General features: G+C 43.3%; 1 protein-coding gene and 1 long non-coding RNA gene across 2 annotated transcripts in view; one reads left to right on the forward strand and one right to left on the reverse strand.

Moving 5' to 3' along the window:
* The window catches only part of chd7 (chromodomain helicase DNA binding protein 7), an 86679-nt gene extending 84412 nt beyond the window's left edge, over positions 1–2267 (forward strand). The window contains exon 41 of the mRNA XM_066662354.1: positions 73–2267. Coding sequence (XP_066518451.1) covers positions 73–1065 — 993 coding nt within the window. The 3' untranslated portion in view covers positions 1066–2267. The remainder of the gene's footprint in view (positions 1–72) is intronic.
* Positions 2268–12029: 9762 nt separating this feature from the next.
* On the reverse strand, positions 12030–13091 carry LOC136687854 (uncharacterized). The gene is made up of 3 exons (XR_010800580.1): positions 12972–13091; positions 12753–12819; positions 12030–12537 (listed from the first exon to the last, which is right to left on the reverse strand). It is a non-coding gene; the product is annotated as an uncharacterized lncRNA (long non-coding RNA).
* Positions 13092–15121: the final 2030 nt, after the last annotated feature.

Here is a 15121-nt window from a genome sequence, read left to right on the forward strand (position 1 = left end):
TTGTATTTATATGTGCTATGATTCCGTGCACCTTCCCTGAGGCTTTTGTTCTAACACTGTGTTGTTTCCCAGGGTTTCCTGCCCGAGTCCATGTTTGACCGGCTGCTGACGGGTCCGGTGGTGCGGGAGGAAGGTGTGCGGCGGCGAGGCAGACGCCCAAAGTCTGAGATCGCAAAAGCGGCGGCTGCTGCGGCAGCCCAGGCAGCTGCTGCTTCCACATCTGGAGTTAACCCTTTACTGATGAACGGCCTTTTTGGAGGAGTGGACCTCCAGAGTCTGCAGAACCTACAAAGTCTGCAGAGTTTACAGCTGGCTGCTGGGCTGATGGGCTTCTCTCCGGCGCTGGGAGCCAGCGCAGATGCTAAACACACCACCGCGATGCTGCCGCTCATGCTTCCAGGGATGGGAGCGCTGCCCAACATGTTCAGCCTCGGAGGACTCTTCGGAGGGAACTTGGCAGCGGCTGCGGCAGTGGCAAACAGCTCGGCACCTCCAGAACAGCAAGGAGCCGAGGACAAGTCACAGCCCAAGAAACCCGAGGAGGAGACAGCGGAGAAGAGCAAGGAGGAGGTGGGGAAGGAAAGTGGGAAAGAGGCAGAGAAAACCTCTGAAGCTCCAGAAACAAACGGCGAAGCTGCTCTCGCTGCAGCCGCTGCAGGGATGTCCACCAATGCCCTGGCATTTAACCCTTTCCTGCTCTCCACCATGGCTCCAGGCCTCTTTTACCCCTCAATGTTCCTGCCCCCGGGTCTGGCGGGCCTGGGTCTGCCCAGCTTCTCCCCAGCGGCTCTGGCAGACCTCCAGAACGCCATGTCCGGGTCTCTGGGAGCTGAGAAAGAACCAAACAAAGAGGAGAACCAAGATCATAGCGCCTTAAAACCCACCGCCTCCGCTGCGGAGAACGTCCTGGATGACAGCGACTCGGAGGAGAGTCAGAACAAAACGGCTGACTCCTCAGTTCTGGGCGAAGACCTTGCCGGACCCACAGAGGAACTGGACTCTCTGGAGGATGACGAGGAGGAGGAGGAAGAACCCGGAGACGAAGAGGAAGACAAAAGCGACTGAACTTGAACAGAGTGAACCCCGGGGCTTTTAAAAACTCTACGACACGCGAGCTTAGTCCTGCTGTTTACAACTTCATCCTCAACATCCCTGATGTCCCAGAAGTTTTTATGGACCAGATAAGTCTTCATGACTTGTAAACAAGAAGGGGAACACGAGAACGCTGTCTCTGTGGTGAGGAACGGAGCAGTAGTAGAGCTGTGGATGTCAAAAGGGTTTTGTTTTTGTTTTGTTGATTTATTTTTTTTTTTCCCTTTTTTTTTCCCCCTTTTTTTATTTTTTTTTTATTTTTTTATTTTTTTTGTCGTTGAGCACTGGGTGGTGCTATTCTTTCTAGGAGAGGAGGAAACTGAAATATTGTTATTGTTTTGTTGTTATTATTATTATAATTATTAGGAATAACTCGTTCCGATAGTGCTGTGCTGCTTCTTCTATTCATTTTGTTTTCGTTGGTTATTTTATTTTACTCTCTCTACTGTTGGACGACAACGAAGTAACAAATGAGTAGCATCTCGTATTTTTATTATTTTTTTCAGTGGCTACTTTAAACTTTTAACGGCATTAAAGCGACTCTGCTGCTGAAAAAAAAGGAATAAACAAAAACGTCTTTTTTTTTGTTGTTGTTTTCGTCGTTCTGTTCTGCTGAGAGGGAGGGATGAAGTTCTCACATATCATTAGCCTACACTCTGACTGTTCAAAACAAGTCTCTCACACTGACAATCGATACGGGTGAGGACATCTCGGCCTGTGGAGACAGCAATAACGAAGGCAGCTTTTGAATGTTCGATTTTACTGACGCAGACGCCGGAGAAAGGTGTGGAGACGGAAATAAACGATGTGAAACTAAAGTTAAGACCCCAACGTGAGGTTGTAGTTGTCAGCCTCGCGAGCTCCATGCTGATGCACTGGTGTAAGGATGAAATCAGGTACCTTTATCTTTCTGAACGGACTCTTTTTGTTACTTTAGCCACAAAGCTGAACAGCATTACCTCAATTCTAACTAGCCTTGAAGTTTACAGACATAAACGTTGTAAATGTTTTGTTTCTCCTTTTTGTCCCTTTTTTCCTCTTTTTATTATTATTTTTTTTTGTTTGTTATTTGATTTGTTTCTCGGTTGTTTTTGTTTGGAAACATCGTGTATGATGAACTGTAAATTGCTGCCAACTGTAGTAATGATGCTTTTAATAAAAGTGACTCATGATATTCGCCTAGAAACCAACACTGCCTCTGTTTGCTTCCACTTGTCTTCCATAACATTAAAATCACCCCCTGTCCCCGCTGTCAGCTCCACTAACCACATGTTGCTCTGCATACTTTTTTAGCTCCCTTTCCTGATCTTCAGGACTCGGCACCCCCACAGAGCAGGTATGATTTGGATGGTGGATCATTCTCAGCACTGCAGTGACACTGATGTGGTGGTACGAGCGGATCAGACACAGCAGTGCTGCTGAGAAGAGGTTAGAGGAATGAATAGAGGGGAGAGGATTATATGGAGTTGGGGGTTTGTGGTCCCTAATAAACCCAAAGGATAGATGGAGAGGAAGAGGGAGGAGTGTTAGTTGCGTGTCTGGTCCATTATAAACAGAGAGAGGGATGTGCGGAGGGGTGTGGAGTGTGTGATGAAACATGTTTGGACAGAAGAGACCACCATCTGCTCCACTGACCACCGTCTACACCACCTTTATACACACTGGAGTTCTCACTATTTCCACATCTCGTTCTCCCTCTTATCTCCTCATTCCCCCCCCCTCATTGTTTTCTCTCATCCATTCTTTATTTTTATGATTTTTTTTTCCCCCTTCGCACTTTCCATTCTCTATTCTCACTCCTCTTGTCTCTCCTTATTCTTTTCTCTCTCTGTTTTCTCTATTCTCATTTTTCAGTCTCCCTCAAATTTCTTGCTGTTCTCGTTCTCCGTTTATTTCATTTTTCCACCCCCCCCCCCCCCCCCTTGTACTGTTCCCTCTCTCTCTCGGGTCAGGCATGTGATATACTGTGTGAAGTCTGAGATTGGGCTGATTCTGGCTTTGAGCCCAGGGTCTGAATGTATGTGGAAGGTAGGGGCTGCTCTGTGTGTGAGGACCCTTCACACTGACAGGCTTCTACTTTAGAACACTTGCTTATTCACACTTTAAGTTAGTGAAATATCTGTAACTGCTCTAAATATAAGCCACATGCTGTTGTGATACTGATCGCTAGTGGCCAGATGGTGTGAGATACTGTTCCAGGTTTAAAACAACCACCTCTGTGGGGTACGTTGTGAAGAAAAACTGGGTCAATCAGGGGCAGCAAAGTTTAATAAATTGGGCACTTTGTTACAGTAAATACCAGGTATTTCAGATATGTATTTACTTCAGGGTAGTATTCTAAGTTAAAATTACATTTTTGAAATCGTGTGTTTACATACCCTTTGGAAATCAGATAATGGGAAAAGTGGTGAGTCCAGCAATAATCTGATTTCTGCTTCACAACAGCCAATAACTTCAGAGGTGTGACACAAACCTCCTGCTAAACACAGACCCACTTTACCTGTGAATATGGATCTGTGTCCCATAATTTCTAATATTACTCGGTGCTGCTCTTCTTACAGCTTTCTCCACACAGCTGCTGCTTTTTATTTATTATTTTTTAAATGAGCATCTGTTCTTTTATGTTCTTCCCGTGTCCGCATGGGTTTTCTCCGCGTGCTCTGATTTGCTCCCACGGTCCAAAAACACACATTGGACATTGGTAGGTGTATTGGCGACTCAAGTGTTTGTAGGTGTGAGTGACTGTGTTGCCCTCTGAAGGACTGGTGCCCCCTCCAGGGTGTATTCCTGCCTTGCGCCCAATGATTCCAGGTAGGCTCTGGGCCCACCGCGACCCTGAACTGGATAAGCAGTTACAGATAAATGAATGAATCTGTTCTTTTAAACGCAGTGTGTCCCTCCATTACAAAGAGACCGAGCGGTTGAACGCATGTTCGCAATGAAGACTGGCGGAAGTGGTACTTATCAGAATGTGTCAAAAACGCTGTAATCTGTTCTGGTTACATTTCTGCGCATACGCAGACAGGGAAATTGGACTGAGAACTGAAAGAAATCTGTGTATGTTTTTTAATTTTAGTCTGATTCCAGACCTTAATCTGATCTCAGAAATGGGAGTGTGCTGTTTACATGCGCGCTTGAATAATTGTGTATATAAACATACTCATTGTGATGCTCCACTGAGCTCTAACAGGGAGAATGAAGCCTCTGTTGCTACTTTGGGCTCAGCACTGCAGAAACTGCAGTATGTAGGTGGCTAGGAAACCCCAGACACCCACCCCCCAATACCAATCATCCAACTCCAATAACTGACCTCACTCAGGTTTATGTGGCTGAACACAATCAAATCCTTACAGCAATGTTCCAAATAACATAAAGCCCATCCTAAAGTCATAGAAGTTGCTGCAGTGAAGAGAGAAACAACTACTGGTGAAGGTCCTTCTGCTCCAGAGAGAGGCCCACACACACACTGATTTCTATTCCGGGTTTATAGACACGTTATTCCCGGCGTTCCGGCCCTGCCACCTGTCTCTCGGATGGAGAGATTTTCTGTCGCCCTGACAACGACCCTCAGCCTCTCCATCTTTCCACTGTGATTGATCACGGTAACCTGCTCTCATGACACACGGGGAGGGGGGAGGTCCTCCTGCTACACATTGAGGATTCAGAACCTGAATTTATGTATACTGGTTTTGTTATACTTGTGAGGACCTGTATATTCATGGGCATTACAAGAGGCAAGAATTGTACACAAACCTCAACCTAACTGTAACCTTAAACATTTACATCCCTTAAGGGTCCTAAATCTGAACCTTGTGGGATGCCTTACTGCACTGCTGGGCCTTTAACACACTCCCCCCTCACTTAATTTCATACTTTCATACTCGCACACTCATTCACATAACCTCAATCTGTCATTCACATGCTAATTCACTCACCCAAATATTCACTCACTCATACATATGTTCATACTAACACATTCAGTCACTCACAAACTCAGTCACTTACTTATGAACTCACTCACTCACTCACGCTTTAAGAGCTGCCCAACTAGGGGGTGCTGTTCAGTGCTTCACAGCAAAGACACTGTGTCCTTGGGATTTTATAATTCCATTTTATTCTTTCTGGGGTTATTTTAGTGTTCGAATAACTCTATATGTTTTATTTCTCAGACAGAGGTCAAACTGTGGTAAAAAAAATTCCCACTTGTAATTTGTCATTGTTCTGTCATTGTGAGGACAGTTGGGTCCTCACAGGGATAGCAAGACAAGCACACACACACACACTCACACCTCCAGTTTCCCCCGGAGATGGATGTGTTGCTTGTGACATTGAGGGCGAGAGGCAGAGCATCAATTGCTGACTGGATGATGAGTGTCTCACACACACACACACACACACACACTGATTCATCCCCCACCCAAATGCACACACGCTGACACACTTACACACTGGTAAGCTCATCCCCCACACACGTCCTATTACAAATTCATACACACACAAACACACACACACAGTAAAGATTATCACTCTGCAAAAAAAGAGCAACACAAAGAAACAACTCCATTCACTTAAACTGAAGGGGAATTGCACCAATATTTTCAAAATTCCCTGTATTTCAGTGTGTGAACTGTAGACACAGCACTGGACAGTGTTCTGGTGTTCAGTGGACTCCACAGGTGTATGTGTGACTGGGTGAATTTGTGAAACTTTCCACAAGGGTGACTAGGTCAGTGTGTGAAACTGGCCACAGTAGCAGGACGTATTGGGCTGCGAGATTGCAGCTCTCCGTGTTCTCACAGCAGATACGGGAACCTGATTGTGGGGGTCAGGGCTGTGTGTGTGTGTTTCTCTCAGATACGGGAGTTTGTTTGCGGTGGTCAGGGCTGGGAGGGACAGGTGTTTATTACTGAATTCAATGTAGAACACTTTGCAGATCTCGGTCTCTCTCTGTTTCTGCCTCTCTCTCTCTCCCCCTTTATGCCCCCGGTTCTTCCTCCTGCTGTGTCCCCCATTTAAAGCCGTGGTGGGTGGGGGTGGGTTTGCGGTGGTGCTGGCTGTAGTTCTGCTGAAGGCCGCGTGTGAGGAGGGGGCAGTTTTCGGAGAATTCTGTCAGACTGAATCAGACTGAATCTGATAATGACTCTGAAGCTGTGAGTCTCACTGATCATATCTTTCTCGGTCAGAACGCAGTTCCTGTGAAGTGGTGGACGGAAAGCGAAACCACCACAGCACTCAGACACTTTCACTTATTATTGAACACTTCCTGCCACCTCCTTTATTTACTGTGTGTGTGTGTGTGTGTGTGCGCTTGTTCCAATTTCAAATGTGGAACAAACAAATTTCATGTGGAACTGAAATAATCGTCCTCACATTCAGATGCGTGGCCCTTTTTTTCCATTCGCTCCATGACAGACCTGAGCAGCACAATGTGTTTTTTTTCCCCACCTCACATAAAGTGTTGCTCCTGAACTGAGGGGAATTAATCAGTAGCAGGGGTATTTCTGTACTGCTTGTGGTACTTGGGGGCTCGCAGAGTTTAGAGTGGCTAGGCTGTACACATCTGCTCAGTAAAAAACCTGCTGAACTCTAAATATATGAAGTGATTTCACATTAAATTCTTCCATGAATGAGAAATCAAATTAACAGTAAAAATATGCATATCATCACTGTCCAATTAAAAACTTGTATCTCCATGTTTGTGGCTGTTTAGTTTACTGCATCATTTGAACAGAGCAGCTGTCCTTCACACTGTGACGAATGAACCAATAACCAAAATGGTTCTGAATAAAAACATTTTATGTTGACTTCCATTTAAATTTAAGAACGTTTCTTGTTTCTTCCTTCTCCTGTGAAGTTACTATTTGGACAGCGACTATAAATATATATATACACAAACAGGGTGTGTCAGAGTTTAATGTACAGCAGTACTACTCCCACATAGACTTTACACTTACAAAACAAAAGACATTTACCCTAATCAACACACTCTACATACAAAGGTCTTATAGACAATAACAAGATGAAAAATACCAACCTCTAATAACAAGCTGCTAGTTAACGACATGTTCTACACTTCCTTGATTATGCCTGTATCTCTCATCCAATAGGATGAGCATCCCATGACATATTGACTAAGATGATGGCTAACATATGTACAGGAAAAGGCTAAAATAGGTGATTGACAAAGAAAAACAAGTATGAAAAATCATGTTAAAAATATTGAAATTTTAAAATTTTACTTGTCACAAGCTAACATTGTAACAACTCTTGGTCATTTCTCTGCACTAATGCAAAGCGCCATCAGTAATCAGCAGTACGTAAAGTTAGCTAGCAATCATGGCCATCATGTCAACAGTTGGAGTTGATATTATATCAGCGACATGGAAGTACTTGACACTAAAATAGATGTTTTAAACAACAGAGTAATGTCTGTAAAACAAGCCAATCAAGGAAGAGTCACTACAACTGTGTAAAACACATGGGCTTCAGTGAAAATGAGAGGGAATTATTTAAAAACTAACCTTCCACAGTTCCTAAGTTAATGATTCAGAAACGGCAGTCCTTACACAGACATGATCAGGACGTGTCCTGTTTGTGGTGTTACCTGCTCTTTAGTCTCTATGGGCAGGGAATGTCAGACTTAATATATGATTTAGTATATGATTACAGTAGATACAGTTAATATTACCTGTCTATGGAAGTCTGTTTCCACAATGTAACATGATACAAAAGGCACCAATGGTTTAATTTTTCATTAATATGCAAGTTGCTATCTCAATATTTTGTGACACTATCTCATTATGTTGGGATACTATGTCAATATATTAAGATAATATCATTATTATTCTGCAATATATAATAATAAATAATAAAAAATATATTATTTTTACTATAATATATTAAAACAACAAGATATCTTGTTTTGTTTTGACTTAGCATTTCAAAATAGTATCTCAAAACACTGAGATAGCAACTTATATATTAATGGAAATAATTAGCCTTTTTTATTATTATTTTATTGCAGATACGACATAAACTTACTTACATAGCTCTCTGTTGTGTTGCTGACTTACACTGAAATACAAATGTCCATTACTTCATGCTAAAAGGTGATATAAACCGGCTCTGCCTGAAAGCATTAGCTGCTTAAGTTTTTGGAAAGCTGCTGGGGCATTATGGAAATTGTAGGTGAATTTGTGAGGAGTGTCTGTTGTGAATTGTTGAGTGTCTGCTCAACAATCCCAAATAAAATTGACTTTTTAAATCACACATGTATTGGATGGAGTTCCATCACTCCACAGCCTACTTAATGAAGTTAGGTAGTGATTCTGGAACATTGCTGTGAGGATTTGATGGCATACAGTCACACCAACTTGAATTCAGTGCTAGAGATAAAGGCATAGAGTCAGGACAGAGTCATGGTTTATCCACTGTTTACAGCGCCGCCAGATCAGAGTCGATCGAGAACAGAGACAGAAAAGAGAGAACCATGAGAACAGAGAGAGAATGTGGAGAAAATTAGGCAATGCTCTGGCATGGAGTTGTCTGGCAGACGGAGCAGATTCCTGTTTTATTTCTTTTTATTTATTTCTATCACACTCTGTAAATGACCTGTCCACCTCCACTGCGCCATAACACTTTATTTCAGACTCTGAACTCCTTCTGAAGCTTCTTTTTTTCCATTCGCCCAGACACTGTCATGGTTCCTGCTGAGGAGTCCACTGTTCTTTGGTTTCAGCTGTGAATTAACTTCTTTTTAACCAGTTTCAGGAACCAATCTATGTTGGTGGAAACATGCAAAATGGTTCCAAATTAGGTTCATGAATGGGAACAGAACCAGTTAATAGAAAAGTGTTAGTGCGAGCCTACTGAACAGCAGTGTGGTTCTGTGATACTCCAGGTCTTGAAATGGACTATTTTTGGATGTACAACGTGTGTTTACGTTATCATGTGTAAATCTTTGGACAGTATTTTCAGTCTTAAATATATTTATAGATGTTAATATTGGATGTTTACAAGCCCAAGGGTTAAAGGAATAATGAAAACTAGAGCTACTGGTCTGGTTTATAAACCTGATTGTTTATTCTGCACTTGTTGTTGTTGTTGTTGTGAAGTGACTCTTCCTCATCTGTGAACCCAGCGACACGTGTCTCCAGCTGAACCGGAGCTGAGAAGAGAGCTGCTTTCCTCCTGAGTGACTGGGCTCCGGGGGGGGTGTCAGTAATGTCCTTCTGGGCGTCTCTCTACATGCAGTGAGACAGTTCTGCTCCTCTTCTCTTCCGCAGACGAACAGCAGGTGTCTGCTGCTGCGCTGCCATGCTGAGAGGAACTAACACATTTAAAGGTCATTTTTTGATGGGGCTGAAGACGAAAATATTACATTTGCACTCTTCACACAGCCATTTTTTGAGCGCCTGCCTCAGCCTCAGCCTCTCACAAACCCAGACACACTTTTAACACTTGCAGAGGAATATTCCAGTGTTTTACAACCTAATATCTACCTGCCAAAGCTGCGTAGATTCATTTATCTTCCACTCGAAACTGCCCTAAAGTGCAAGTGGGGGGTTATATCAGCAGTGAGTAAACGGTCTATTCTTAAAGTTGATGTTGGAGCAAGTGTAAGGATCTGAGGGCCACACTGTGGTGGTTGTAATGTTTTGGTCAGTCTCCAGAATTGGTCTGTGGGGTGTTCCCGGTGTGCAGTTGTCAGAACAGATCCAAAGTGTTCAGAGGAATTACGAATGGTGAGGGGAGAAAGAGTTAATGCAGCTCTCATAGAACCGGGTTAGAACACAAAGTGCTGAAAGAGTTAATGCTGCACTGATAGAATTGGGTCAGAACAAACACTGCTAAAAAAGTTAATGCTGCTTTGATAGAACCAAGTCAGAACACACACTGCTGAAACAGTTAATGCCGATCTGATAGAACCAAGTCAGGACACACACTGCTGAAAGGGTTAACTCCGCTCTGATAGAACGAAGTCAGAACACACACTGCTGAAAGAGTTAATGCTGCTCTGATAAAACCGGGTCAGAACACACACTCCTCCAGAAGTTACATAGTGCTGTTGGATCATGAGCAGTCTCTCTCTCTCTTTTCAAACACACAACCCTCAAAACCATTTCTCCTCAAACTGATCAACAGGTCCTTGTTAAATTCTGTTTTCTGTGTCTGTAGTTTTTCAAACTAGTTTGTGGACAAATCTTTACGAGATCTCAGTGGATTATGTGCGATAGCCTTCACAAACCCATGATGTGCTCATAGCAGGTGCTAGTGGGCACATCCACTGTGGAAAATTTAAAAAATGGGATACACCCCTCCCTTTAAATACATGAGTTCTGTTCGGTTTGTATTTAAAAAAAAGGGACGGCTGCAGATCAGCAGAGATCCATGAGGCTTCACTTTTCAATCCATGACCGCTATCTATCCATCCCCCTCCTCCAGCCCAGCCCAGTGGACACCAGAGCAGCGGGGGTGGGGGGTGGGTCGCGTGGGAGGTGGATGGAGGGGTGGATTGCGGGGTGTTGGTGGGGGATTCTTTTGTCCAGAGCGGTGATGCAGCTAATCTAAAAGACCTGTGATGGACGCCGCTCTCCAGCAAAAGCAAGCACAGGCCACCGGACCCCACCCCTCAAGAGAGAAGAGCAGGGGGGGATGGGATGGACAGGGGGATGGCGTGAGGGCTAAGGGAGAGAGAGAGAGAGGGAGGGAAGGGGTGGTGGAGGAGGAGGAGGAGGAGGAGGGAAGAGGGAAAGAGAGACGAGGCGAGGGCTGGGGGGGAAGGGAGGAAGGTCATTAGTCAGTGAGAACAGCAGGACGCACTGGAGAACATTACAGCCCCAGCCACCTTGCACATTGTCCTCGGTCTTAAAGCCGAAATGACCAGAGTTCAGTTTCTAATCTCCTCCTTGTGGGGTGGGGGGGGTGTACAGGGGGGTGTGGGTGTTGGGTGAGGGGGATGGGGGGGTTGTACACCCTGTTTTGTAATGCTAATCCTTGCTTTTGGGGCAGGTAAAGATGTGTAGGCGTGTAAATGACCAAGCTTTCCTCACTGGTGTCTCACTTTGGGATGAGGGGGTGGTTTGTTGTAGGGTTGGCCCACTTTTCAGTCACTTCACATGTGTTATTCCAATCCACTCACTACCTGCTGAATCTGTAGTGAGAGACTAGCAAGGCTAGGTACCAATGAGGTTAATTTTTGACATTATTGTTATTTTTGTAGTAAGAAAAGGACAGGAGACCATCAGATCATTGGCCTCTCTGTCCCTGGGAGGGTCAGATCTCTGTAATTCCTCCTTAAAATGTCTATGCAGTTCCTCCTTAATATCCCAATAATGTTCCCTTAATATTTCTGCAGTGTCTTCTTAAGATATCTCTGTGTTTCTCTGTAATATCTATGTTGTTCCACCTTAGTATATCATTAGTGTCTTTTTGATATCTCTGTAGTGTCTCCTTAAAATCATTGTATTGTCTCCTTAATATCTCTGTAGGGTTGTCTTTATATCTCTGTAGTTTCTCCTTAGCTTCTCTGTAGTGTCTCCTGGTCAAAACTGAGGTCAGAGAGACATTGGAGACTGTAACTTGTGTCTCCTTCTGCTCAGATGTTTCTCCTCAGAAACAGAGTCCAGGAATATCCCATGTGTCTCCTCTGGGAGTTTGAGTGGTGCCACAGGTGTGTGTGTGAGTGACTGGATGAGTGTGTGAAACTGTCCATAGGTGACTGGTGCTTGACTGGTGAGTGTATGATGCTCTGTCCTGAGTGTTCTGGCCTTGTGTCCAGTGATTCTGGGTAGGCTCTGAACCTACCAGAACCTGATAAGGATAAAACAGTTCTAGATATGAATGAATGAATGAATAAATGAGTCAGTGGGTGAGGAACTGAGGAGTGGGTTCATGTTTGGGTTCCTTGGAGTTCAGGAGTTTAAAAGGTCAGCTATTAGATCAGAAAACCTTATAACTGTTACAAACACAAGGTACTCTGGAACGAAGGCTGGAACATTCAGACCTAAAATAAACAACATAAAGCAGAACACTGCCAAAGCCAAATAACATGTCTGTGTAAGTTGATGGACTCGTGTTGAGTCAGTGATACAGAGAATTATGCTCCACATTGAATGTGAAATTGGCTGCATACAATCAAATTCTAAATCCCCTTTCCTGTCCAACATTGCCCTCTCTCCAGTAGAGTCCATAAACATGGCTGTGAGTGTTTGTGGACTGATTATACTGTAATCTCATCCTCCTGCTGTCTACTGGGCCATTGTGAGGGAATCATCTACGGCTTCACACAATTATCTCCTGGCACTGAGAGCGTTTCACATCATTTGATATCCACCCAACTCCCGGCAAAAGAGTTTTGTTCAGAATTCATCCGATAGCTGCATCCATTATCGCATGCGTTGACTGAAAATAATGAACCAGCTGCCTTCAAAACTGGACACAGCACTGTGGAGAACAGACAAGGAGGCAAGAAAAACAGAGCCTAGAGTCATAACTGTGGAAGAAAAACATAGAATAGAACTGAATAGAATGGTACTGAGTCTTGGGTTGTAGCATTTGCACTGATTAAAAACATTCAACAACACTCACAATCTTCAAATACACCTAATGTCAGAGTAAACGACAAAAATACCCAGCTGGCATGCAGATGTGGGACACACCTGGCAGAGATGCGGTGATGCCTCTCCATGGTTGATGCTGCAAACTGCATTTTAGCCCAGAAGTGGCCTATATATTAAAAATGCTTATTCAGCAAGACATCACACAACAAATCAGTTCCAATTTGTGGCTTTGCTGACCATAGCCAAATGAATGTTAGCCAAAAGTGGCCCAAGCACTGACCTCTGGCAACACAGGGCCCTGATTCTGTGTTTACGTACCCTTGTGAGCAGAGGGTGTCCACTCAAGTGCTGTCATTCCATGTGGCAAGAGAGCCATAAAAATGGGGGTTGTGGGCCAGACCAGAGCCAGAAATATTTGCTGTTTGGGTATTGTCTCCGTAATAAATAAAATTAGGATTTAGCAGAGAGATCATATGCAAATTCTTTACTTATGTATATATATATTTACTACGAGAAAATTCTTTAAAAAACACTTGTCCCTGTAACTTCTAGACCAAGACTGAACACATGATCACGTGGTCTTGCCTCACAGTAAGTAATATTTGTATTGTAGCGACCTCTGTTGGACTTGGATATTGTTGGATATTTCACAAAATGGGCCCTCCGTCAAAGTCAGCCCAATAGGATATGGCTAACTGGAAAATTCTGCTTTGTGAAAATTATTACCTGGAAAAGGGCGAAGACAAAGATTGAGTTAATACCCTCTCTTATGATTGTTGTGTGGATTTGATTGCTTTCAGCCACAAAATATTAGTGTCAGCCATGTTGGACGATGAATTCTGATTCACTACCACTTCAACTTGTCCCAAAGAGAATCTATTTCCACTGCTCCTTGATCGTCCCAGTGCTGGGGCTGTTACCCCGGTAGTTCACATTTGCGTAAAATTATCTTAATTTCTTCCATTCCCATGATTTACAAATAGTTCTCCCACTTTTTTCCCCAGTTGTTCTCACTTGAATTGTCCTATTGAATTTTGGCTAATGGCTACAAATAAAGCAAAACGTATATTATCGTAAATGACGTCAAAGACCGTAATTATTTTTTTCCTACTAATTTTTACATGTGTGAACAGATTAGAAGCCATGGTGACATAAACCCTTCATGAGGTCTGTAATGTTCCCTGCACACTTTTATTCTACACTTTTAATCGGGATATTAACATCCTGGATGCAGTGTGTGAATGTGTGAACAGAGTGACAGTATGTGGTGAGGACATATAGAGAACATATATTTCTATAAAAATGCTAAAAGCTTATTTTGTTTCTTACAGGTGTTCAAACCTTAACCATTAAAATGCTTTAGTAATCTGTAGCAGCGGCGATTGCTCTAAGACTGCAAGGGAAGCTCAGCTTCCCCTAAAATGTAAAAAAAATAAGTGATCAAATATATACTGTTGTGTGTACGTGTCATTGAATAAATAGTTCAATAGCGAAGCAGCGAAGTACAGCGAAACGAGACGAGCCATTGGATAAATGCTGGGCTTTGTCCCGCCCATCGGACGCTCAGCGTCTCTGGGGGTCTATGGGGCAGTGGGCTGGCCTCGGCTGGCCCGGACGCTCAGTTCTGCATGATGATTGGATGATCTGTCTGAGGCTGAATCCCTTTTTGATTCACGGCGAAATGAGCGAATCAGCGATCCTTTGGTGTAAAGATCCGTGGGAGCACAGGCGGACCAAGGCCAAGGCCGTTTAAGCAGCTTAGCTCTGCTGGCCATTGAGAGGAAACTAGTCAAGTCCCTGGAAAAGACGCCTTGTTGGTACGACAGGGTCACAGATCATTTTCTTTAAAAGGAACGGAGGGTAGAATTTACGTATAAATAAACCGACACATTTCATGATGTAGGCCGAAATTTAGCTTCCCCTCCTTGAAAGACCAGCATCCGCCACTGATCTGTAGATATGTTATATATGACACAATCAGATCTCATTTCAAGAATAAAATGTTGGAATAACTGTTATAAAATTGATGTTGTGATGTCTGTGACACTGGGATTTTTAAAATAATTACGGAATGTAGCAAGAAATGTGAAAAAAAAATGTTCCACGTTTTTGGTCTGTTTTTATTTTTCATAATTTGGCTTCATGGTGAACTGAGTCTGGGCTCTTATGGGTGAAGAAATTATGAATATATTATTTTTTAACCCCTCAGGCCCTCCGTGTCACGTGTCTCGTTTCGTTCTGCAGCCAATCAGAGGCGGCGTGGGGCGAATTTAAATGTTTGAGTGTGATGTGACCGTTGGGCAGTGGCCGTAAGAAACGTTTAAAATACAGCTTTTTAAAGAAAGAAATTAAGTAAAAAATAAATAATGTATTTGCAGTTACTAACAAAGAAGCAAACATACAAATCAAGCAATTTGTCAGATTATAACAATATTAAAATATGCTACGCAAGATTCGGCAACCCTAGG

The sequence above is a fragment of the Hoplias malabaricus genome, chromosome 1 (genome assembly GCF_029633855.1).
Source record: "Hoplias malabaricus isolate fHopMal1 chromosome 1, fHopMal1.hap1, whole genome shotgun sequence".
NCBI lineage: Eukaryota > Metazoa > Chordata > Actinopteri > Characiformes > Erythrinidae > Hoplias > Hoplias malabaricus.